At 49.1% G+C, this 25,666-nt stretch overlaps 2 protein-coding genes across 9 annotated transcripts in view; both read left to right on the top strand.

Annotated features, from left to right (window-relative positions):
* Window positions 1-16,233, top strand: part of LOC122371972 (glycerophosphocholine phosphodiesterase GPCPD1-like) — a 29,125-nt gene extending 12,892 nt beyond the window's left edge. The window contains exons 4-12 of the mRNA XM_043348782.1: window positions 3,181-3,338; window positions 6,426-6,560; window positions 10,410-10,520; window positions 12,478-12,637; window positions 12,918-13,050; window positions 13,176-13,410; window positions 13,606-13,761; window positions 13,979-14,245; window positions 14,559-16,233. Coding sequence (XP_043204717.1) covers window positions 3,181-3,338; window positions 6,426-6,560; window positions 10,410-10,520; window positions 12,478-12,637; window positions 12,918-13,050; window positions 13,176-13,410; window positions 13,606-13,761; window positions 13,979-14,245; window positions 14,559-14,906 — 1,703 coding nt within the window. The 3' untranslated portion in view covers window positions 14,907-16,233. The remainder of the gene's footprint in view (window positions 1-3,180; window positions 3,339-6,425; window positions 6,561-10,409; window positions 10,521-12,477; window positions 12,638-12,917; window positions 13,051-13,175; window positions 13,411-13,605; window positions 13,762-13,978; window positions 14,246-14,558) is intronic.
* A 1,123-nt stretch (window positions 16,234-17,356) lies between these two features.
* LOC122371979 (V-type proton ATPase subunit G-like) lies at window positions 17,357-25,398 on the top strand. Of its 8 annotated transcripts, none has more exons than XM_043348802.1 (6): window positions 17,357-17,432; window positions 23,454-23,552; window positions 23,803-23,903; window positions 24,421-24,519; window positions 24,780-24,999; window positions 25,050-25,398. In XM_043348802.1, exons 2-5 carry the CDS (start codon window positions 23,471-23,473, stop codon window positions 24,861-24,863), a joined length of 366 nt encoding a protein of 121 aa, XP_043204737.1. In that variant the 5' UTR covers window positions 17,357-17,432; window positions 23,454-23,470; the 3' UTR covers window positions 24,864-24,999; window positions 25,050-25,398. The 8 variants fall into 8 exon arrangements, with proteins under 8 accessions (XP_043204737.1, XP_043204747.1, XP_043204788.1 ...); XM_043348812.1 differs by having other exon boundaries at window positions 24,780-25,004; XM_043348853.1 differs by having other exon boundaries at window positions 17,374-17,388.
* The last annotated feature ends 268 nt before the right edge of the window (window positions 25,399-25,666 follow it).

Raw genomic sequence — 25,666 nt, 5'->3', positions numbered from 1 at the left:
AGTGGCACGGGGTTGTTGTCATCCACCCGGCACCCCTCAGGTTTTTCGAGAATATCTTCAAAACGGCTGGAGCTAGGATGCTGAAATTTCTGACTTTTCTTAGAACTAAACTGGGCACATCCTCTGAAATTTTCAAGATACCTTTATCAGGGGCGGTTCCAGGGCATCGGGAATTGGGAGGTCCTATTCATGAAGCAAGTCATTTGGGTGAAGATCACTATACTGGTGCATTATAACTGTAGGTATTCAATTTGTAGGTGCATCAACATTATTTGTAGGTATTACAGGTTCACAAGTGAGCAAGAGATGGATCATTGGCGATTCCAGGAAAGCAGAAAGGGAGGTCAATTTCACCTCCAACTTCAGTGCCCTGACGCCGCCTGTGAATTACCAATCTACTTTTAGTCATTCTATCACACATTTTGTAACATCAAAAGACCATCGTCAATCCGTTTTGGTAATGTCACAACGGAAAACCCGAATTTTGATGTATTTTAAGTACCTCCCAGAATCCAGATACATTTACCTGTATCCACCTATGATTTTTTAAATGCCCATTTTAATGATGCATGCTAATTTCCGGTTCATTCTGCATCGATTGGCAGTCGTTGCGTCAAAATCCTTTGAAAAACATGGCCGTGGTGAGCAGTTTAAGAAGCCTCTGAAATTTGCAGTTTTAAAAATGCACTGCCCCCTATTTGCTTTTTTGGGACTTTTCTTTTTTTCAAAATGTAGATCACGTTAAGGGGAATCGAATGCCGTTTCAATTTAAAAAATCGGCCAGTTGGATCTCCAGATATCAAGGGGGGTCCTAAACAGCCCCCTGTCACTAATAGGAGTAGCCAGAGCCTGCCACTAATAGGTTTAATGCAGAACCTTTGTGTATGCATGATTATGGATGGTCATTGATTAGTATCGGCATCAGACGCTATAGATTCAGCAATCAATTGCCTCGATGTTGATCTTGTACAATTGGGGCACGTCCAGCCACCCATGGCGCGTGTTTACGAGTAAGCATAAAAATAAAACTTACCTTACCTTACCTTACCTTTCGGTAACGGGATTTTTTTAGGCTGTAAGGCCTGTAGGACCCGATCTTGGCGAGCTCCTGGTGTCAAGCATAGCTCAGTCTGTGTCGTGTATGGTAAACGTGATTGACGACCAGTGCGCATCGAGTCTTGCCTTGAAGACGTTCAGGGATGGTGCACAGGCAACCCGGGAAGCGAAGGCATTTCTCCGAGCGCGGGATGCAGCCGGAAACTTCATGAGCTTCAACGAGTGGCCTCTTGTAGTAGTGTTTCCCGGCTTGAAGAAACTGCCTGCCTCAATGTCCATACCACTGTGCAGGAGTTGATACGTTGCTATCATATCACCTCTTCTGCGCCTGTAGTAGAGGGACGGGAGGTTCAAGCAACGCAGGCGTTCTTCGTACGGTTTGCCGCGGATGTTGGTAACCAGCCGAGTGGCTCTTCTCTGCACGCGCTCGACCAGACGCTGGTCGTGTCTGTTGAAAGGGCCCGATATTAGGTTGCCGTATTCGAGGTGAGGACGTACCAGCGTCTTGTAAAGTAATGGGAGCGTGGTCTCGTCAAGGAGAGCAAACGTTCGTCGGATGACTGCTAGGATCTGGGTCGCTTTAGCCACAGCAGAGGCCGCGTGCTCTCGGAACTTCAGTTCGGAGTCGATTTGTACTCCGAGGTCTTTCTCGATAGTGCAGCTGGCTAGAGGGGCGCAGTCAAAGGTGAACTCAAATTCGCAGTTTGAGTGGCCGATGTGGAGGACCTTGCACTTGCCTTTGTTCAAGGGCATCAGCCAGGTGTTTGACCACCTAGCGATTTCATTCAGATCAGCCTGGAGGCGGTCAGCGTCGGCTCTGGTTCGGACCCCAGCGTAAAGCTTGGTGTCATCGGCAAACATCTTGATGTCACACTGGATCCGGTCCGGCAGGTCATTGACGTAGATGAGGAACAGCAGAGGGCCGAGTACTGAGCCCTGAGGGACTCCGCTGGTCACATCCGACCACTCTGAGTGTCTACCCTCGAGTATCACCTGCTGTTTCCTACCCGTCAAGAATGACCTAATCCAGGCTAAGAGCTTGCCAGTGAAGCCATAGGCCTCTAACTTGACCAAAAGTCTCTGGTGGGGGACCGAATCAAAGGCCTTTTGGAAGTCAAGGTAGATAGCGTCCACGGGTTTTCCATCGTCCAGATCTCTTGTCCATGAGTCCAACACTTCCAGCAGCTGAGTCACGCATGATCTCCCAGGGCGGAAACCGTGTTGGTGGCTGGAGATCAAACCGTGATCGGACAGATGGGCCATCATCTGGTCGCGTATCAAGCAAAACCAAATAAAACAAACGCTAAAAATGCTTTTCAAGAAGCGATCAAACCAATCAAACCCTATATATGGCCTTGGATCAAACGAAAAGCGGAATCGAAGCTCAACGCAAAAAAAGAGCCGAAAATCGATAATTTGAGAAATGAAACTCCTCAAAGCACTTTAGAATCACAGACATTTACACGTTGTTGATTCAATTCACATGTAGGTATTTGATTTACTTCGACGTATTTTTTATAGCTGCCGGCTATTTGTTTTGTTAAAATCGGATTGTTTGCGAAACACGATCACTTATGAGTAGATAAATGCATTGGCGTGTATTTCGTTTTGTTATGACTCTTATAATACGTTTTATGGTTTTTATCGAAAATGGTTTTGCACGCCTTGCTTCAATGCAAATAGCTTCGAAATTTTCATCCAATTTCGGACGATTGTTTTCTGATTTTGCACGTGGAGCATGTGTTCAATTATTTATTTTTAACGTTGTACTTTTCATGTTGGCCTATGTTTCGAAAAAATGTTACTTTTTAGCATTTAATTCGACACACCATTTATTAGCCCAGTAATATATTTTTTATGTAACAAACCTAATAAACGACTTCCTTGCGGCCAACCATTCATTTTCGTTTTGATTTCGTCTTATTCGCTGACGTCTCCACCCGCTCCGTGTAACGATCCTCATCGAGCAGCAATCTGTCGGTCGGGTTCGGTCGACTTATTAGGCCACAATGGGCCCTAAGCAGTGCATCCCGTGGAGGGGTCCAGAGCGGCGCGCGCCGGCGCCGGCGATGGAGGCCGGCGGGCCGGGGCTGACCGACGCCCCCCACTGGCCCGTGTCGCCAGCGCTGCAGGAGGACGACACCGCTTGCGACCAGCTGGACCACTTCGGCTGCATCACGCCCATGCGCCACGTGGACCGCGGCTGGCTCAGCGTCGAGTCCGTGGTGCAGCTGAAACTCTACGCCAACCCGGTCGAGCTGTGGAAGAAGCGACAGAGAAAGGTGAGCGGAAACGGTGAAATATCTGACGTTTTGACGTATTTGAATGCGCCAAACTCCACCAAACAACTCTGAAGTCTGAACTATCATTTGTCAAGTTATATAATTTACCTAAGGGTTCTTTTGTCGCTATCGCCGCGTGAAGTGAGGAAAGACTGCCACGCAGCGGGCGCTCGTCTTGTCTTGGGGACTTTTAGACGGTTGGTTATACTGTATTGATCATAGGCTTGTTTATGGATTGGACACTGGATGGCCTGGGACACTGTTGATGAGTGGTGCTGGTTTATTAGTGAGTTAGTTGAAGGGATCCAGTGGTGGTAGGTACACTGATTACTGATAACCGAAACCTACTGGGTTCTCTCAGATCGGCGCGGTGTGATGTCTTCTCAGACTAGCATGAGTCTCTCTTATCTCGGTGAGGGCCTTCTGAGACTGACCTCCCTCACCTCTAAGCCCCTAAAATTTAGCTAGAGCTGCGCAGAAAAGGGCGTGTGCGCCCTTACGAGACGCAGCAACTGGTACCCAGTCTCAGGTCTCGTTGTCTACCAGTGACCTCGGAGGTCAGGTCGAGGATCCAAGGGTCGGTGTTCGCTTTTTTGTAAACTTCGTCAAAATGGTCGCAGAAAAGCTATATTGGTCCCATCGCGTTTGTTTTATACGACTTCGCACAATTGTATAGGTGCTTTTTATTCGGCAAGGTCATTTAAGAGGTCAAGATCAGGTCAGAAATAACCAGGTCAGGAGGAAACTGATGGGGAAGTTCATATTCCATACAATTTGGTTTGGCAGTTCACTCGTAGCTACCTTGGTGCCTCTCCCGATTCGCTAGCACACTTTGATCGGGAGCTGTTACGAAAAATTATAATGAGCTTGAATGACCTTATTGATGTGATATAGCACGGCACGGAAGGGTCCAAAATGCAGAAGCGAAAAGTGCTCACGAGCACAGTGCTTCAGATACGAATACCGCCAACCCGTCGTTAAAAGTTTTTTTTTAAGAGACGGTTACGTGACTCCGACCAGTCCATATGTCTCATCAAATTTTTGCGTGCGAACGGCATAGAAATGTGTTTCTCAGAAAACAAATGTGAATATCAAACGCGGACCGGAACTTCGGCCACCTGTGTCAAATCTGGATCAAGCGCGACGGCAGCACAGATGTGGCGCTTGCCGAAAAGTCGAGCTCCCATATACTCGTATAGTTAGGCATTAAAATGTAGGTTCACACTTCACAAGTGTGAGAAGTGGACGTCATGCTTGCTCAATTTAGGCGTGTTGCGACTTGCGGCCCCTCGCGCTGCGCTCTGCCAAAACCCATCACTGAATTGGGCCGGTCGCTTCTATCGTCAGCATACTCTTTGCCGATTTGCACCAGAGCTACTCCGCCAATGTAGCACTATCTTCTGCGCAGTTCTCTTCTGTCCTCCGTCCGTGTCCTATACAGCATATCTCTGTGTCCTGTCACATATCTTTTGGTGACCGTTGTGCTCTCCACACCGTCCTTGTCGACATTTGTTATCGCTACGTTTGCCAAGGAGGACCACTTGATCCTACGGGAGCCCCAGAGGACCTCTCGATCTTACGAGGGTCAAGGAGGGCCACTGGATCTGACTGTGAGCCACGGAGGGAATTTGAACTGGCCCGGATCAGGGAAGGCCGGGCCTGGTGGTCCTACGACGGATCACGGAGGAATAGGTGATCCTAGAGTGATCCCCGGCAGCCCCATATCTCTCGACCTGCACGGAGGGTCACTCGAGCCTATTACGGACCATGGAGGGACTTTATCCTACGGGGGCCATAGATGGTCACCTGGTCTGTGATGTGATGAGCAATAGAGGGCTACTCGATCCGACTGCGGGTCAAAAAGGGCCACTCGATCCTACAGTGGGTCATAAAAGGCCACTCTAACCCTTGGCGGGTCACGGAGGGCCTCACTAGCCTATTACGGGTAACGTGGGGCCTTTTCATCCTAATGTGAGTCACGAAAGGTCACTATATCCAATTGTGGGTCACAGAGAGCTACATACTCGATTTTGCTGAGGGCCACTGGGTCACTCGATCCCATTGAGGGTTTCGGAGGGCCCGGCAGTCCTACGGCGATCCTTGGCGGCCCTTATCGCTGGGGCTGTCGCGCGGAGTCACTCGATCTGACTGCGGGTCGTTTGCCACTCCCCAGACACCTGATACCGCACGGTAAACATGCGCCCGATCAGTTTACAAATCGGATTAGCGGTGCCGACGGTGACGTCACAACTTCTCACTTATTAGGTAGTTACTAGCGATTTCTTTTTAGAGCTGGCGCTCTGCTGTGGTATTCAACCGACCACACCCATTTTGGGGGAGCGGCATCTTCGGCCCCCCCCCCGTCGAACTTCCAAAAAGTTGAGAGATGGAAAACATTGGACGCAAAACCCAATGAGGCGAATTGTATTTCACCTAAAAAACTTTTTCTGAGAAGGTCAAATGTCAGAAGGTCCAGTCAAAAGACCGAGGACGGGTGACTGACAGCGCTCGGTCCCTGATTCCTGTGCCGGGCGCCGGCGACAGAACCCTTTGGCTGGCATTCGGCCACGCTGCTGACACATGCGGCGTCTCAGCCGTCAGTCCGGCCGTCTCCGCTCGGGACCCCGGCGACCGGGGACGCCGCCGTCTTCGCTTACGCCGCAATTGATCCTGTCAGGCCGACTTGTTGTGATCACCCAGGAGTCAGACGGAGGTATTGATTGGTGGAACTTTATTGCTTTCCCACGGCTGTTCATTGTCATTGCCTTAAATTTACCCCGTTAATATGACTTTTGTTGTAGAGAATATATTGAGGTATCCGCCATGAAAATTTATTTTTATCTCAGTCATAGAAGCAAGCCAATGGAAAGAGTGGCGATGAAAATTAATCAGATGGATTCGTTATGAATGCTGGCCAGTGGTCGGATACCTATATGAACTTATTATTCACCCTTTTATTCACCCGGCCTCATGTGCCCTGGCGTGCTGTGTTCCACCCATGTATTCCCCCATTTTTCAGCCGGTCTTATGTATAGTGCATACGCACATGAACCGATCAGTTGACCCACACTTCCGCGTGTTTTCCAGTACCGCCTGAAGGTGACGCCGGTGAACCTGGAGAGGAAGATGATTGCCGAGCCGCTGATGAGCAGCGAGGATAGCTCCGAGATGGACATGCAGTCGCTGCGCGCCGGCAACACGTGGCCCGTCATGGAGCTGGCAGTGAGTTCCCCCGCCCTTTCCTTTGCCCCGTGTACGTTGTATAGTCGACTACAGAATGATGTTCCACTTTTCACAGGCAATTATTTGCCTGGAGTGGTAGGCTGTGCCGCATCACACGGGCTGAGTTCACAAATTATAGCTTCGTCCCAATGCTCACAATCGACACGCTTAATTGCATGATAAACGGCACAACTTGCGCTCCGGTCAACTGATAGCTTCTGAGGAGTGGAACATCATTCTGTAGTCGACTATACCTACTGAAGTGCAGTGCAACCCTGAACCCTCCCCTTCCGCCGTCATGGCGTGCGCAAGGCTATAGAACTCCAGGTAAGGACACCAGCCGTTTGACCTTGAACGCCGCCGGCCGGCCGATGACGTCATTGGAGGCAAGCCGGCTCGGCGGACACACAAGGCGAATGCATAACGGAGGGGCGTTGGAACGTTGCGGGAGCCGGGGAGATATTTTAATGTGGTTGTATACCACCATTGTTATGTTTATTGATCTACAGACTGCATTCTTTTAAACCTCGATGCACTCTAGGCCTGGATGGTTCGTACATTCGTGGAACGATCACCCCGTCCGAAGTCCGTGGTCGAAGCTGTCATAGTATTAAAGACACTAAGACGGGTGCAATAACGGCGATCCGATCCCGTCTCTGGCGAATCTAGAGGGGTCGTAAGGACCCAGGCCGAATCTGACCGTCTATTTTTAGGGAAACGGGGTGGGTGAATTGACAACCGATGGCTTAAGAGATAATGAGAAGAGATCCCGTCGTCGATTGTTGTTTGACAGACAACACATGTTGTACTGGACGTATGACCATCAGAGGTAATGCCTGAACGTAGGCAAGCATAATTGTTCTGTCATACTGTTTAGGAATATAAAATGGTAATGGAGATTATTGAGGATATGATCTCTACATTACAGGAATTCGCTAATTACTACGGCCCATAGGGGCACCGCCGGAGCTGTTGTTTTGCCATCGGTCCCAGGCAACTCCAGGGAGCTGCAGTACCCGGCGGCCAAAGCGGCCCACCTCGTCGACTCGCAGGTCCTGTGGGATTCCGTGATGCTTTAGTGCTTCACCCACAGAAGCACGGGCATAGCAGTAGGATGTGGGGCTAGGTGTCTGTCCACCTCTTCATTGAAAGAACAACGTATACAGCGCCTGGTCCCGCCGAAGCTCGGTATCGACCGTGACTTATTCACAACTGGCGGATCCAGGAAGCGGTCTTGGACACTGCGGGGGCTTACCCCAAAAAGGTTTCTCGGAATTAATTAAAAAAAAACTCTGATTTCGATTCCTTGCGCACTGCTGTGCAGTGTGATTAACCAACATTTCCTCAGAAAAGTTGTGAAGTTTTCTTTGATTCTCGAAAAGCGATTTCGGGCGCTGCCAATGTGGGGGAAGACATTTGCCCCAAATGCCTTCCCCTGGATCCGCCAGTGGGTTACCCCACTCCGAGCTTGACTAAAACCATTTTCAAACCCCTCCAGAAACCGATGGTAAGGTGAATTTAAATCCAATAACTCATCTCTGTCTGCCCGCCTAAATATGTATACAACACATGGTACGGCACCCGGCCCTGTCTGAGCTATGAGCCGATCGCGATATTTTCGGCTTTCCCCAACCCAAGCTCGATTAGGAACGTTCTCCTTCCCCACCCGATTGCTGATGTCAATTCAAATTCAATACCTCATCTCTGTCGGCCCGACCATAACCCATTCATTGCACACCGTTCAGCGCCCCGCCCCGCCAGAAGTATCCTAGCGCGCTGAGCAGTTGCCTCCAGCCGCGTCATCGCGAGGCCCCGCGCGGCCCATAAATTAATACATTGCGCGAATAGCCGTGTCGCCCCCCTGGGCGTGCGTCAGACAGCTCGTGATGCTCTTACGTCAGCCGCTGCGGAATTTCATGTTTGAGATTATTGCGCTATCTTAACTAACGGGAGGTAGAGCTTTAGATGATCGGTGATTTCCGACTTAAACCGGTATTAGTCCAGGAAAAGTCGATTCTAGTAAGTTCTATCGACTGTTTATATAGAAACATGGTGCCCCCGTGACTTGCAGACTGGGATAGAGGAGCGCGGAAGGACAACTGAACCTATTATTGCGTTCCTACAGTTTGATTCAGTGAACGCTATGCATGATTCACTGCTCTACTAGTTTGTGGTCGGGTGATATGCCCGTTTCTTTACTCTGTGACGGTGGGTTCTAAAAAGACTCCGTCATTTAGCACTTGTTTACCTATTTAAGATTACCAATGATCGTGCCATTCTGAAATGAGATTGGGAATGTCACGAAATCAGAATGACATAGGATAGAGCAGCTCAGGTCCAGAGTACTTAAGGTTCGGGCCGGCAACAGAGAAAAGCCGCAGATCCGGGAGAACCGTTTCTTCGCCTCCCTGCGGCACGATTAACTTTGAAATATCGGTGCTATCGGTGAATCAGGTGTGGGCTAAGTATTTGATAGCGCTGTGTCGCTAAACTTTTTGAATACTTACTGAACAGCTGAAGATGTCTTTCGCACATAAAAAAAAAAATAATTAAAACCACACATTTATCCAACCTTAGCCCGTCCCCTGCCGCCGGCTATCCCTTGCTTCGCGGCGCTCTGCCAAGCCCACTGGCTGGCTGTCCGGCGCTGGCCGAGTCTCAGTCTCTGGCTGGGTCCGTCGGCCGCCCGGCGCGGAGGTCACTCACCTGCCCCCTTCTCCCCGCCCCCGCCCCCGGGTCGCCCCGGACGGCCACTTGGCACCTGGCCGCGGAGGGGCGGCCGACTGCCTCTCCTCTCCCACCGACACTTGTGAGCCACCGACTCCGGTTGAAAAACTGCCAGCGGCCTGAACCCCCAAACGGCCGAGAGCGCTGACGTGCACACGACCTTGGCCAAGTCATCTGAGGTGCCGCTGGGCTAACTTTGGATCAAAGAGTCAGAGGGTACCTTGTTTTGATGAGACGTTTTGGCGCTCATTGCTTCCACGTTACCGACGCCATATGCGAGTTTTTTTTTCTTTGACATGTGTTGTATGCTCTATGCTAGAGTCAAGCATGACGTGTGTCTTTGACATTCGGATTAACAGCATTGGATAATGCGGGGCAGTCACATAAAGTACTTGGTAACTAATGAGTGGAAGATGTTCATTGAGGTGCAGATAAATTGTACCGCGGTCAGAAATTCAAGCCCCAAAATATACCCGAATATGAAATGCTTAAAACACTGCCCCTCATGGTCTATATTCTTCGCCCTCTTTCTTGTGACCGAGGAGGCGAACGAAGCTGCCCTGTTGCAAAGCTCAGTCAAGGTCATGGTCGGAATGACTGGCCGGTGGCCAACGAGCTGCTAGTCACGAAATTAGGGGTCTGCCCGGCGACTGCAGCATTCCATCCACCCTAGGCAGTGTTCGCCAGCCCAATGAGTCCTGTGCGGCTGGAGATTGATAACCGTCTGTGCATGGGCGCTAGTTTTGTGTCTTGAACGGGCAACGCCAATGTGGCCAATGCTTGTGCCGGGTGCCAAGAAAATCTTGTAACTTGAAAAAGCGGATTCAAATGTGGACATGTCTTGGCGTATCTCTCCTAGCTGTTTTCCCAGCTTCCTTTCGTCGCAGAAAACACCATAACCTCATTGCTAAAGGCATATTGAAATTGAAAGATGGATGAAGCTTCAACTCTTTGGGGTTGACGTCAATGTCCCAACGAACTAGATGGGCAGTGGGCACCGTTAACCAACTTAGTCTGAACACTCTTAAGTTTTAACCCAAACTTCGTCACCGAATTAGTTAAGTAACTGGTGTCTGTGAGTGGCTTTCACGACTGGTGTCACTGACCGGCTTTGTCCTGCAGGTCATGAAGGAGGGCGAAAACTTTTTCCAGCGCCAGCAGCAGTTTGGCCGAGTGTACGAGGAGGGAGACTTCTTCACCTTCCAGTGCCAGATGCTGAAACCCGAGACGATCGTGAGTGGTGGGCCGCGCGCGCGAATGCTGTGTGCGTGAATGGCGACGGGTGCTTGCACCGACGGCAGCGGCAGTGAGTGTTGGTCACCACAATGCTGTTTGTCTTCGCTTGCCCTGCCGGTTCGGGCCCTATGGTGCTCGCGTTCAGTTACCGTACGATCAATGACAGCATGTGTATCATTGTTACGAACACCAGGAACAGAGCGCTATTTCGGTGTCCGGTGCGAGGCGCGCTTTCGGCCAAGGCTGTATCGATCTGAGTGTGGCCCGCAGGCGAACTGTCGGTCCGAGTTGGGTGGTGTCGCCGTCTGCCGTTTGGGTCGCTGTGCGTGCCGCTGAGCGCCGGCGCCGCGCGGGGTCCGGCCGAGACGGCTGTCCGCGGAGGGTGGTTTGTCCTCGCGCCTGCCGTGCCTGTCCCCGTGCCCGTCTGTCCTGCAGCTGTCCGCTGGCGAGGCGCTAACCACCCTGTTTCGATTCCCGCAGAGATGCTGCCCGCAGCGCTTGTTACAGGCGCGGGAGGCGTGCATTGTTAACACAGCACTTTGGCAGCAGCAGCATCAGCAGCTACGCGGTGCAGCAGCAACAGTGGGTTGCGACTAAGACTTGGAGAGAGCGATCTGACATCAGAGCCTGACCTGACACCAAAGCCTGACCTGACCTCTCGGAAGGCCATTGATATGACACGGGGCGAGGGGCGCCGACCGGCCGGTCCCGACAAGACTGGTGACTTGGCAGCGGTCGCCCCCCAAGCGCTGATCGGTCGTCTGAGGTGCTGATTCGGTACCGGGCTGAGCGCTGAGAAGGGTGCAGAGGCCCACCGTGTAAGGCGACGCCCCTGGGTAGTTGCTCTGTTGTGTGGAGAGGCAGGCAGGCCTGTGTGGCCGCAGGCTGGTGGACGTGATTGCACCCTGGTGTCTACAGCATGCCTGGTCGAACACACTCGCAAGCCAGATGTGTCTGACATATATCGGACTACTAGGTAAGGACCACGAACTCTGAGCTTCGCTTCTGATAACAGTGCTTCTGTTTGACTTAGATTTCGGTTTTGCGATCATGTTGGCTGGTATATGCACACATTGCGCGAAGTACAAGCTAGGGAAGACAACGAGCAGTAGTGTCTTGAACTCGCTAATATTCGCAGTCCTTTCTCAAATGGAGCAAACTGTGTTCGACAGAATTCGCTTATTTGAACAATCGGCGTATGTTAGCTTTGCCGTATCGGATTGTTATTATGACATAGATCTGAGTAGAAAGGTGTCTTGTGGAGGGGTTGATGTATTCATTGACCAACAGTAGAAGTGGTGCGTATCAAAAGTTGGCTGTTGATAGCTTGAGCGTTTACAGCACAAACATAGATGAAAGGATATCATCTTTATGAGAGCAAACGCGGAGTACTGTCAGTGTACGGTCTGCCTTATTTTGTGGCACTGGCTTATAGCTTCAATATTGCCTTTTGAGAGAAACAAAGGAGAAATGTAAGCGCACGTATCACTGCGGATTGCTTTTTTTTTTGTTATTCACACACATCTATGTGATCAGCTTAAGAACTAGGGGGTGCAAGTTGTCGGATGATTTTATTTTGTGTGCCGTTGTTCATGTGTCGTAAGAACGCAATTAAAATATGTGGACCTAAAATGAAGCCTTGCTCTCCTCCTACAAGGCATGCTTCTCTACGCACTTGCTGTTTATTTCCGCGTCACCTGTTCGTGTATCGATGCCGTACATTTCAGGAGATTCCTGGCCACCTGGAGTAGCTGCTTAGGGAAGACGTGTCGGTGGAACCGGACGCTGTGTCGGGGTCGTAACCTGTGTCATTTTATGTGTGGATGGTATTTATCCCATTTTCAGCGCCTCTGCCATATGTTCCCTGTGTCCCACAGTGTCGGGTGTTGGCCTTGGCCAGGCCAGTCCCTGCCGAACCACGCTGACCCCCCCCCCCCCCCCCGCCCGTCAACAGGCCTACATGGTGGACCTGTACTCTGCCGAGAACACAGACGGCGAGTCAGCGGAGCACATCGGCTTCTGCCACATCCTGCCCAACAACCTGAAACAGACCAACGGCACCGTCAGCATGCCCATCAACGGCACCAGCCAGCAGCCGATTGGGCAGCTCACAGGTGACAGCACTGCGCAAAAACATCATCAGTGGGCTGCTGGTGTAGGCCTATGTCAAGGGTTGCGCTACAAGCAGACTGGCACCACTGCAGCGCCCGGCATAGGCTTTGGTCACGGGTGGTCAGTTTGCTCAGACTTCACCGGAGGGCATCCTCCGGTGACTTAAGAATATGATTTAAGAAAAGCTGAAACACGTCGTTTTGAATCTGATGACTGTCAGTTGTCCAGAGTTCCGTTTGGGCCCTTACCTTTCGGTCTACTCTAACCGCTCCTGTCGGGCAGTGGACTACCTGCTGGTGCGTCCGATGGAGGAGGCCCAGTGTATGATGGAGAACTCTTACTCCCGCTACTGGCGCGAGACGTGGCGCGGCCTGGACGTGGGCCACCGCGGCGCCGGCAACTCGTTCACACACAAGTAAGTAACGACCCGGCAAGATGGAGAGTGCTGTGTTGGGCTATGTAGCCGCTGGGCTCTGGGACTGTGCTCTAGCTCAGAGGATGACTGTGGCATCCGGTTAAGGTGAGCTGCTTCCTCTGCAGGCCTGAAGCATGTGCCAATATCCGTGAGAACACCATTGCCTCACTGAAGCAGGCGATGGAGCACGGAGCCGACTTCGTCGAGTTTGACATTCAGCTGAGTAAGGACATGGTGCCGCTCATCTACCACGACTTCCACGTGGGTATCGCGCTGCGGAAGAAGGACGTCATCGACGACCACCACTTGCTGACGGTGCCGCTCAAGGATCTGGAGTACGCCCAGCTGCAGCAGCTCAAGGTGGGCCTGACTCAGCGTGCAACGCCGGGAAACTCCCCTCTGGGACGCATGGTGATATTGTATGCAACATGTTCTAGCCGCGAGAAGTTTAGGATATGGGGAATAGCTGGCTCGCTGCTTGCGACAAAAGCTCACGGTTTCTAATGCTGAACTCACACTGTCTTATCTTTGGTGAATGCATGTCTGTGTTTGCAGGTGTACAATATCGAGGAGGGCAAGATGGGCTCTCTGCACCTGGAGAACGACTTGCTGGAGGACAACCAGCCGTTCCCCACCCTGCAGCTAGCCATGGAGAGCCTGGACCCGCACCTCGGCTTCAACATCGAGATCAAGTGGACCATGCAGCTGCAGGTAATGGGCTGTCAGCCGATCGTTGTCACACGTTGGATATCTGTCGATGTTGTTGGTGGTGATGCAAACATGGAGGTTTTGGCCGGTTTTTAACGTAGTAACAGCTGCAGTAGTATTTTGCATTGTAAGTTGAGCAGCTGTCGACTGTATCGTACAGCATATTTTCGCCCACATCCCTAAATCTAAACTCTTGCTAACCCACTTGATGGATTTCCAGGATGGCTCGTTCGAGCTGTGCCACCCATTCGAGCTGAACAGCTACATCGACCACATCCTGAAGGTGGTGCTCGAGCACTCGGGCACGCGCAAGATCATCTTCTCGTGCTTCCACCCGGATATCTGCACCATGTTGCGTCTGAAGCAGAACCGCTACCCGGTGCTGTTCCTGACCCAGGGCGAGACTGACCAGTGGCCGCCGTACAAGGACACCCGCTGCCAGAGCCTGGACATGGCGCAGCTGTTCGCGCGCTCCGCTCAGATACTGGTGAGGGGGAGGAGGGCCTCTGTGTCCGGGCGCGCTCCGCTCAGATACTGGTGAGGGGAGGAAGGGCTCCGTGACCTGTGTGAATGAGAGGGAGTATCCTCTTGGGATGAAGGAAGTTTCTTTGCCTGGGAGTAGCATGACCTCAGATACGGGGGGATGGAGGGGTGTCACTGGGTTTGGGTGCGCTCTGCCGCTAGATACTGGTAATGAAGAGTTGGTGGATGCTAAGACACGCGAATAGATATGGTGATTAGGGATGATTCACCGTTTGAACAGCTTCAGTTCAACATCTAACCGGTCTGGTGGTCGGCAGGGCGTGGACGTCTTTTCTGGGGTGCTGCTGAAGCAGCCCGAGTACATCAAGAGCGCCCAGGCCAAGGGTCTGGTGGTGTTCTGCTGGGGCGACGACAACGCCAACTCGGACACGATCCGCTACCTCAAGGCGCAGGGCTGCGACGGCATCATCTACGACCGCATGGACCGCTACTGCGAGAAGGACAACAAGGAGAGCATCTTCCTGATGGAGGCGCGCCAGGCCAAGGACATGGCGCTGGCCGACTCGGACAACGGCAGCGACGCCTCGGCCGAGGAGGCGCCGCGCACCGCCACCGGCAAGGGCAGGCCCGAGCTGCACTTTCCGCCCATCTCCGAGGTGCCCTAGAGCAGCTAGCCGGCCGTGCAGGCCAGACACCAGCTGCTTGGGGCGATAGAGCCTATTCTGTGACCCGACCCGCCTACCCGCCCTTACCCGCCCGTGTGACGGGAGGGACGGGTCATCCGCCGCTGCCGAGCAGTGTTCTATAGACTATTTTAGAATATAAGATGTTCTGCTACTTGGGACGTGCGGACCGTGGTGTCGCTGAAACACGAGCCCGAGCGCTGATAAGGTAACCATGAAAGGACACGTCCAAAGTGTCCCGCTAAGGTTGTCCTGAATATGATCAAAGTCCCGTTTGAGTGATGGAAATTTATGATTTAGGTTAAGTTGAAATACTTTTATTCTACCGGACCTTGACCTTTTCGGATAAGAAATATATTATGATACTGCTGGATTTAACGTGTTGATGTGAATACCGCATCAATAAAAATCATTTTAGCCTTTTGGTAAAACCCGTTGTTACCATAGGTATGCATATGTGAAAATATACATTTTCATCTCCATTTGATAGAATAATTCCGAAAGTGTTCGTTTTTCGAATGTGTCTTCTAGTTTTGAGGAAAAGGTCCATGTTTTGTGCGTGTGTATACGAGGACGTTTAAGTTCGAAAAAGTTGAACTCTACAGCTCATTTACAATGACTAGGAATAGTTAGACGTTATTTTTCACATGACTTAGCATTTTCCCCCGATCCACCATCGACGATACCGTGCGGAGAGACGCCCTGTACTTAGTAGTTCGATCGCCAGTATTATTAAATGAACCGATATCTTCCTTTCGGCGTGCACTATGCTCATACTGTTGTGCACGTCACCATCGCGCGTCGGAGTGTTTGCACACGGTTGACTAGTATCTAGTCTCGTCACGCATTCACTGTCCCACAGTGGGAAGGCCTCGTCGTGAGTCGGTGCGGCGACAACGACCTAAGGTAGCCCTTCGTTCGCTGTGTTCATGGCGCAGATCCGGGCGCGGCGACTCACTGAGCACCACGTGCTCAATCGTATTGAGCTGGTGGTGGGTGACCGTGGCGGCTGTAACCTTCCCAGTTCCTCTTTAAAAATGTCTCAAAATGTTCAACGTGCGATGCGCGGAAACATTCACTTGATGCGTCTTCTTGATTTTATCGACTGTTTATCTGGCATAAGTTTATTTTCCGAGATGCTTTGTCAGAAAACGCTCCATCAGTTTTGGTGTTGAATAAACTACAGTTATATACGGTGGTGAGAGCAACAAACCTACTGGCCAGGTATATTGTCGAAAAACGCTATATCAAACGAGTGACCATGTTGAGACGCTTTGTTTCTGATTGCTGCGAACACGCAAAAACTCTTGCGACCGTCTTTGTTTCTTGTATTCCTGCCTGACTAGTGCCGAGTGCGGAGGGCGGAGGTCAAGTCGTAGAAATGGGGCGTTTGAGTGCGGAGCAAATCTGGAGCAATGATCTGATCCCCATCCCTGGAGCGCCCAAAACCAATGAAAATTTACCGTGTATCTAGAATGGAAGAATGCTGAACAATTATTATAAAAAGTTGGAATTGAAAACCGAAATTTTTGGAATTGAAGATTTGGGAGGGAGGCGGCGTTCCTTTCTCTGGGCATCCTGTGCATAGGCGGCGGAACGGGGAGGGCACCGGGGCACTGTGCCGGGTGCCCCCTTTAATTTTGGTATTTTAACATTGGCACTAAGGGCGTTGCATGGAAAGAATGAGACCAAAAGTCGGCAGTGCCCCGACTTTTGGTTTTCCGCCGCTACTGATCCTGTGAAGGTATATGGAAGGCATAGGTATTAGGTATCCTATCCGTTCAGCTCTGAGGCCCTAAAATTTTAGCTCTACCAATCACAAAAAAATCATTAACCCATACTTCTTACCACAAATCGTAACCCAATGCCATATAATGATCAAATCATCAAATACAAATAACAAAATGTAACACAATGATACAGGATGCGACTTCCGCCAGATAACACTATTTACGCCTGTTCACGATTTAGTAACGGATTTCCTACAGGCTATTGAATAAATTGCTCCGTTCATTGTTCATTGATTGAAGGTTTCTTTACATATTAAAATTATTAAAATAGAATGCATGACCGATAACTAAAATAATTATTTTCTACGACAGGTTTTTAACTCGGATTTATGAGTAAATATTCACGATATTCACTCACGTGAAACTTTTGTCTGCTGTCATGTGACTAAAATTACGATTCTGGCGCACAGTTCTTATACTAGGGAAAACATACTAAAACTATATATTTAACTTAGGTTTTTACGGTTTTTATTCATGATTCTCAAAAGCAATTCCATCCTAACTTTTCCTAAACACTCAAAAGGCCTTTCCAAAACATTTTAGGATGAGAATAAATTGTGATACCTATGAACAATTGCTGTGTGAATTTAGTACTAGCACTTTTGTGAGTTCTCTACTAAGGATAGTAGGAAATTTGCTACCAATATTTAGTCTGAAACACCGACGATTGTTTCGTTCGCTTCGTTTGTTTTGTGATCTCTGGATATCTGTGGCCGCTGTGAGTGTTTATCGCGATTATTCTTATCCTATAAGTGGACAAGCTTTAAGAAACATACCTAAAATTAAGTATAAACGGATTTTACGAACGTCGATGTTCAGAATCGCTTATATTACCTATCCAATATTGACATGTCCTCTGATGCTTAGGTGTACGTGTAAGCTAGGTGGGCACGAATTTTGTGAATGCCACTTGACCTCTGGATCCTAAGATATTTGTCAGTAGCAGAACCATAGATATAAAGACACAGAACACTTCAGTTATCAGCGTCTGTCTCTTAGGTAGGTACTTGACAGACGATATCAGTCCCACGCACAAGGGGGAAAAGCTCAAATTATTGAGCGCTCAAAATATTGAGCGTGTGACGTCAGAGGCTCCCATAGGCGTAATGCTGAGGGCTCAAAAAATTGAGCCGTTTCAGGAACACGTTTTGCAAAAGCAACTCGCAACACCTAGGGAGAAATGGCAACACCCTAGGAGATTCACTAATGATGCAAAACAGATTAGGCTTTCATATTTTTCACTGCTCAAGGTTCAATGATTGGGGGAACACCAATTTCTAGGTCGAAATCTTACAGCATACCAGGATGCCTTAAAAACAGGCCAATATTTATGTCGAAATAAAAGTTATTTTTTGTCCATTCACGTTTTTTACTAGGGTTCTGTTTGAAAGAGCATTTTTCATACTACCCAAAATGATTGCGACTCAATTTCACATCACCCATATCGGAGAATATTTTTCATTTGGCGGCGCCGTTTGTTTATTTCGTCGCGACGTCTCCGGTCGCGTGGTTGTCGTCGTCCTTGTGTTGAAGGTAAGTTTTTATCGTTTTAGTTATATTTAGATGTTAAAAGGTACACTGAAAGGTTTGAATATGCTGTGATTTTAAATTTGGAAACACGTAAACGTCAATCAATTCACGTTTTCCTCGATTTGCGTGCAGATAAGTAACTGTCGACGAAAGTGGCGCCATCCGATATGATGTTTTGAGGGAAAGAGACACAACATATTTACGTGAAAATTTTTGTTTTTTAGTGGTCTAAGTGCTTCAAAGAGGCTGTGAATGTTTTCTTCACACAATTTTTCATTAGGTATGATGCAGTAAAAGGTAGTTTCAGTCTTAACTTTCATATAATTGACATTAAAACATATGATAGTCCACTGCTATCAGTGATTGAGTACCTTGATATTTGGCATTTCTTATTAATTTGAATGTATTCTCTATCCATATGTCCTGATAGTAAGTGACAATACTCTGCCAATATGTTTCCATAGTTTTCACATTCATTTTCCAGTCCTTTACATAACATCACAATTTATAATCAACAAAACTCAACTCCTTCGTTACTTCACAACACTGACAGCATGGCAGACTGACAGTCAACTATTGTGTGTGTGAATGCTGAAACAGGATAGCCACTTTGCTGACTGGCTCATTTGAAATAAGATAAAAATGATCCTTTATATCATTTCCATCTGGAGGATCGGAGTCAACGGAAAAGGAAGGCCACTTTCAAGCCTCAAGGTCTAGGCTGCCAGATGCCAGTTGGCAGTCACCACCAAATTTATAATAGATTAATTCATTATTATACTTTGAGACCCTTAGGTCACTGGATCGGCATCACATTTTCAGTTTCAATATAGTAAAGGTTTTTATTTGTATGATGTGAAATATTTTCCTGAATCCAGGGATGCGGAGCCGGAGCCGGAGTCGGAGCCGGAGCCGCCGGAGCCGGCATATTTTGCCCGGAGCCGGAGCCGGAGCCGGAGCCGTGAAACAATATAGCCCGGAGCCGGAGCCGGAGCCGCCAAAAAAGGGGGCGACTCCGGCTCCTTTTTATTTTTTGAAGAGGAAAAAAAATAATTGACCTAGTTCGGTTTGACAGTACAAGGCAAAACATATGGTACTTACGTCATGGGCCATCAAGTGAATGAAAAAATCCGAATATCCCCAGTATCCCACAGTACGCAAACAACTTCCTGTTTGCTCTCCTGCCCCCCCCCCCCCCCCCCCCCACGTCTACTGCATCCCCAGAACATGAGGACCAGTCGTCAGGTGACGGCCATTGTTTTCAAACCAGTGCAGTGGACTGCGACTCCCAGCACCGTCTCATCCCACACACACCCCACCCCTCACCCCCCCCCCCCCCCCAATGCAGCCGAGACGGATGTCAGCTTACGATGGTTCACTGAACTCCGATTCGCGGCGACTGCGTTTCCAATGCCATCGCTTCCTAGCCCTTTGTTCTGCCAGTTCTCTCCGAGGTGCGTTTGCGCGGGGACGCGGTGAGCCGGTCATGACAAAGAGTAACGCGTATAACCAATCCAATTTTTCTTCCACCCGTATTTAATTGATTGCGTAGGGGATGTACTGAGTCGGAGCCGGAGCCGCCGGAGCCGGACCATTTTACTCGGAGCCGGAGCCGGAGCCGGAGCCGCCATAACTTTTCACCCGGAGCCGGAGCCGGAGCCGGAGCCGATTTTTTTCTCCGGAGCCGGAGCCGGAGCCGGAGCCGTCTGAAATTTCCACGGCTCCGCATCCCTGCCTGAATCAGAATTTAATTATCCCTAGGTACCTGGTAGAGGTTTTGGATTTAATGCTCATTGTTGGTGTGCAGTCAGGATTTTTTGACAGGTCCAGATAGGGAATCCTGAGCAATTTTATAGTACAGTGGTCTCCTTATAATCACCACACATTTTATCAAAAGCATTTGTAGAATTCATTCAAGGAAGAATTTTATCAATGTTGCACCCATTTCTTAGACGACCTAGGCTGCATCTTTTTTTAGTTCCTGTTGTATGACATATTTTCCATTTTGTTCCACTGCATAAAGAAAAAAAATCGTTTGAGATCACCAAACAGCTTTTCTTTTTCTGGCAGGCCTGCACAACCAAGCGGTCGCTGGCGAGGACGTCGGCCGTCCCTGTGGGTAAGGTCATCTGCTCAGCCTTCGTGGAGATCAGCAAGACGTCACCAAGATGAAGACTTCGCTGGAGCAGAAGCCGCTGACCCGTGTCCGATCGGGCAGGTCATGCTCGACGGCACGAGCCACAACTTGAACGACTCGGTGACATCAACAACATGGTGGGGCAGGTGAATGAGTTTGGCGACGTGTTGTGCGACTGCAAGAAGGGTTGTCTGCGTGTTCTGGCCGGCGGAGCGGCGACGCTGCGCAGTCTGTGCTGGTGGTGAGCAGCTGGCCGTGGTGACCGCGCGCGCCCACATGCGCCGACAACCTGTGCGGCTTCGACGGCCCCGGGACAGCCCGATGCCGCCCACTATGCGACGTCGACCGCGCACTGTCCGCACGGCCACATGGAGGTGTGCCCGCGCCTTTTGCCCGCACGCCGCTACCTCGCAGCTGGTCTGCAACCACGCCGTCGCCGCCTGTAGCCCGATAACAAAACGGCTGTCTGATAATGCCGCGTGTTCTTTGTGATGTTGCTACTGTGATGGTTGCTACTCCTGGTCTGAGACTCGATGTTTCCATTCGTCTTTTACATGTTAAGGATTTGATAATGATAAGCTTAGTCCGAGCTTAGGTCGTTTATATCATTTGTTATATGGCATATTTTGGATCAAAGCAGTACGACACTGCCTCCTGCTTTTGTGATGTATGCTGGCAAGACGCAGGTTCCGGTCGCAGGTCACCCGGTTCCAATGTGGTCGGGCTGGCATGCGATAATGTGATGTTGTTTTGCTCGTCTCTGTGTTCCACACTTGATGATGTTTGTGAATCTAACCCACATTGTATAGTATTTTTGTTTGTTTGCAGCAGGGCTGCGGAGTCGATGGATTTTCGGCGACTCCGACTCCGACTCCGACTCCGGCTTTCAAAAACCAGCTCCGACTCCGACTCCGACTCCGGGCAGAATTGTCGACTCCGACCGACTCCAACTCCCGACTCCGACTCCGCAGACCTAGCAGGGCTGCGGAGTCGACAGATTTTCGGTGACTCCGACTCCGACTCCGGCTCGGGTTTCTAAAATCGACTCCGACTCCGACTCCGACTCCGGTCACAACTGTCGACTCCGACCGACTCCGACTCCGACTCCGACTCCGACTCCGCAGCCCTGCTGGCCTTGTAAGTTGTAACCGTGGCAATACAGTTTTTCCTGTATAATTCTCCAATATTCAAGCGTGGGTGGAATTGGATATCTTTCTGTAATCACGTATTCCCTTCTCCCAGTAGTCAGAAAATATCAATACAGTATTCATACGGATTATTCAAGCCCTGTATAATTATTTGAGGTGTGCCGAATCCGAAAGGCGACCGATAAAACTACTAGCGGAAAATGTGACATGATGCAATGGGTTTGTGAAAAGTTTAGGTACCACGTAGCATTCAACTTCCTGCATTTCTGTTTCAACTCAGTTTAACGTATTTCAACGAATATAACATCAAAAATGGCAGCCAGTACCGGCTTCACCTGTCACGGAGAAGGCTCAATAAATTGAGTGTAGATGCTGGCCGGCACTCAATTTTTTGAGCGCCAGCTGACTGTCGTCTGTCGTGGCGCTCAATTTATTGAGTATCGCGGTCCCGAACGACAAGTGGCGCTCAAAAAGTTGAGCGTCTTTAGGGCATTTTCTTTCCAAAAACACCGATATAAATTATCACGGCGAGTGTTCGAGAAGAAACCTTGTTGCTCTCTCTTGCCATTGATACCTTAGTTGGATACGATATTGGCCGTAGTGTGACGCTAGAGGCATTGTAAAATACCATCGTTTCGCCTATTCCTTCATAATGGGGCCCGCTCAATTTTTTGAGCGCTCAATAATTTGAGCTTTTCCCCCTTGTGCGTGGGACTGATATGCTCTCGGACTGAGTGTCAGCGTAGCTTTTAAAAAATGCTCTTCAAGGTATGATCATGTCTATGACAAATAAGATATAATATGGGTGAAGGCCTGGACCTTTATGTTTCTAACGACACATTTCCTACAGGCTAAATCTGCTTCTTCATGCTAAATAACTTAAAGACATTATTCTTATCCTAACCAATCATGAATGTGATGGAAATCATCATGAAAGTGACATCATATGGCATTGATAAGGCAATAGTATTATATATGACCATAGCTGATATGCCTATAAGAAAAAATATTTTTAGACATAGATGATATGCCTAATTTACTGTATGCCTGGCCTATTCAAATACATTAGCCTGAGGGGTGTGGTAATAACTGGTGTAAGCAAAGTGACCACGGTCAAAAACGAATTACCAAGTCAACATTTTGGGATGGCCTCGTTCAAAAAATGGCTAAGAGCTTCGGTCTAGACAATAATTTTATTGTTGGCATACAGTAAAATACATACCAAACTCGGCCGGTGATAAATTTTCAAGACCTCAGTCCTTACTGATTTTTGAACTCGGCCTTCGGCCTCGTTCAAAAATTCAGTAAGGACCTCGGTCTTGAAAATTTATTTACACCGGCCTCGTTCAGTATTGTATATTACTGGTGTGTAGTGCTGATTATGCTTTGTGTGGGCCTTTATTTAATACAGTGCCAGGCACTGCACCAGATAGTGATTAATGAGAGAATGCTTATGCTGGTCTACCCAGTGAGTTGAGAAATCAGGCCAATATAACATTTTTTCTTTCTATATACTTAACTCAAAGAAGTTAAAATGTAGATTTCAATTCCTTGTGATGCATATTGCAAGGTCTGATTTGCTGGGCATGGCTACAGACCTCTGCTTTGCTGTGCAGTAACTTAATCAGAGTTAGAAGATTTTTAAATAGATTCATAGTAGATGCATATTAATGAATTCCTGGACTAACAGCATTGAAGTACACATTTTTAGGCAGATACATTAAAGGGATGGAAATGCATGAAGTATATTGATGCATTTCATCTATGAAGGAGCTTAGCCAATTTGTTTGCTCTACCCAGTGTCCTTTCCCATTCTGCCAAGTGCTTTTAGTCCACACCCCTTCTTATCTTTTTGATATGACAGTGAAAAGAAATTAAAAAATATCAAACAATATTATTATCACATCATTCTATTTATTTTCAGGTATATTCAAAGTGAAAATGGCTCAGAATAATCAGGGAATTCAGCACCTTCTCCAGGCAGAGAAGAAAGCATCTGAGAAGGTTGCAGAGGCAAGGAAAAGTAAGTGAACAACTATTTAGATTGATGGCTCTGCTTTGTATGTCACTGAAGTACCTATACCAAAACAATATTTAGGTGAAGCTTAGGACTTTGGAAAATGGTTTGAGATGTCATAATCAGCATTTCAGGACCTGCAACAACAAACAGGCTTCAATAGTTATCAGAGAGTGAGTCTTTTGCCTTTGGACAGCATGCTAAATTCAGGGTGTAAAATGGTCCCAACATTACTATTCTTCACTTTGACCAACAGGGAAGCAGCGCCGCCTGAAACAAGCCAAGGAGGAGGCACAGGCTGAAATTGAGCGCATCCACAAGGAAAAGGATGCTAACTTCAGGGCCGTAGAATCGGCGGTGAGTAATAATATTGTGTGCCCTGAACGTTTTCAGTAGCGTTGTCAACTACGCATACGGTAGGTAGTCTGGCCGTTCTTCTCTTATTACACCATTCCTCGGGGTGATAACTAATAATCCGTAGTACTCAGTCTAAGTTTTCAATAGTTAATGAGATCATGTTTGTTGACAACTATTTTACTTATTTAGTGGCTTTTTGATAAATCACATCGTGCGTAGTTCCGAACAATACATCATGGGAAATGTCATTTATCATATAGACGCCGAGTCGCCGACAATGTGTCCGTGTTACGAGCCGCGGCAGAGGGCGCTTCAAGGTGCAGGCTGGCGTAGGTGGCGTCGCCTCATTCGGACCGTGCTGTCGGCGAAGTTACCTTCGCTGTGAACATCATTAGTGTCAGTTTTGTAGTGATGTTTGGGATTCCGTATAACGCCGACGTCAAATTTCCCGACGTAATTTCACATCATTCGACGAATTTCGACGTAATTTCTACTGTGCTTTATGTCGCTCCACCAGACCCTGGGAGACAAGGATAAGATGGCAGCTCAGATTGACCTGGAGACCAGGAGGAAACTCCACGAGATGGACATCCTCGTTGGAAACAACAAGGAAGGGGTATGTTTATTGTTTTGTGTAGCGGAGTGCAAGCTGTTAGCAATAACAGATCGTTGTCCTTCTACCAATTATTGCACCCTGTTATTTCACGATTGCTGACCGTTTTTTTTTTGTGAAATGTATTTACGTGTACTAATTCCCACAATGTTGTAGTAGACAATTTTATCCACATATATTTCTGCATGGCGAAGTTAAGTCAAAAACAGTGATTGTTCTTATTTCGAGGGTTTGCTTGTATTGTGACCGTCTCCGTGTTTCAGGTGGTGCAGCAGCTGCTGTCATTGGTGTACAACATCAAGCCGGAGATGCACCCAAACGCCCGCCCCGAGAAACTGGGCGCCTAGAGGTCGGGGCGGCTGACCAGGCGCCGTCGCCGCCGGCGGCAGCCGCGCAGCCCGCTGCGGCCGAGCGCCGGCCACAGTCGGCCGGCCCGGCCCGGCTGACGGGCGCTCCCGCTCCGCTCCACCCCCCGCTGGCCAGGGCCGGGCCGCCGGCCGGCCGCCCCCGCCCGGCGTCCACCGAGCCGGGGCGGCCGGCCGACACTGCCGTCTCAGCGAGGTCTGCGCGCGACTCTATGCTTAGATCTGTTCTCTATCGATCTGCAGCGCTCGCACGCTGGATCTGCTCTCGAAACTTTGAATCTTTGGCTTGGATCTGTCGTCTGGTAGCAGAGCAGAGTTTCGAGTGTGTGATGTGGTTCTACAACATTCCCCTCATGGCTCTGCTGCCATAGTCTGTCGGTGCTGTAGTTTATGTATACTTGTGGTCAATTAGTGCGAACTTGTGTTCCGGCTAGTCGCGCCCATGATAATCTCGAAAATATATGTACGGAATATGCTGAGCAGAATATGTTAATAAAGTATATCAGGCAACACGAAATGTGCGTTTGATAGCGGCTATTAATACCGGGGCGTATCTTTATTATGAGGTTGAACGATTTTCGTGAGACTAAATCAATTCAATCACGTTCATGCTCATCTTTACTGCGATCGTAGTTTACGTGCGTAGCGTAAAACCGTTTAACGGCGATTGTATAATTCAACAACGCTGTCGATTTATCAGGCGTCCGCCTTTATGACGGCGCCTCACGCGATCCCATCCCCATCGCGTGTGTATCTGGTTGCGCCACGCCGCTGCCCGTACCCTA

The sequence above is a fragment of the Amphibalanus amphitrite genome, unplaced genomic scaffold (assembly GCF_019059575.1).
Source record: "Amphibalanus amphitrite isolate SeventyFive unplaced genomic scaffold, NRLGWU_Aamphi_draft 000036F_arrow, whole genome shotgun sequence".
In the NCBI taxonomy this organism is placed as follows: Eukaryota; Metazoa; Arthropoda; class Thecostraca; order Balanomorpha; family Balanidae; genus Amphibalanus; species Amphibalanus amphitrite.
This window is presented reverse-complemented; position numbering and strand designations above follow the sequence as displayed.

Excerpts from the sequence above, each read along its gene's own strand:
- LOC122371979 (XM_043348802.1), top strand. The coding sequence starts at position 23,471 with ATGGCTCAGAATAATCAGGGAATTCAGCACCTTCTCCAGGCAGAGAAG. Across the intron at positions 23,553-23,802 it reads GGTTGCAGAGGCAAGGAAAA|GGAAGCAGCGCCGCCTGAAA; the intron begins GTAAGTGAACAA and ends TTTGACCAACAG. Across the intron at positions 23,904-24,420 it reads TCAGGGCCGTAGAATCGGCG|ACCCTGGGAGACAAGGATAA; the intron begins GTGAGTAATAAT and ends TCGCTCCACCAG.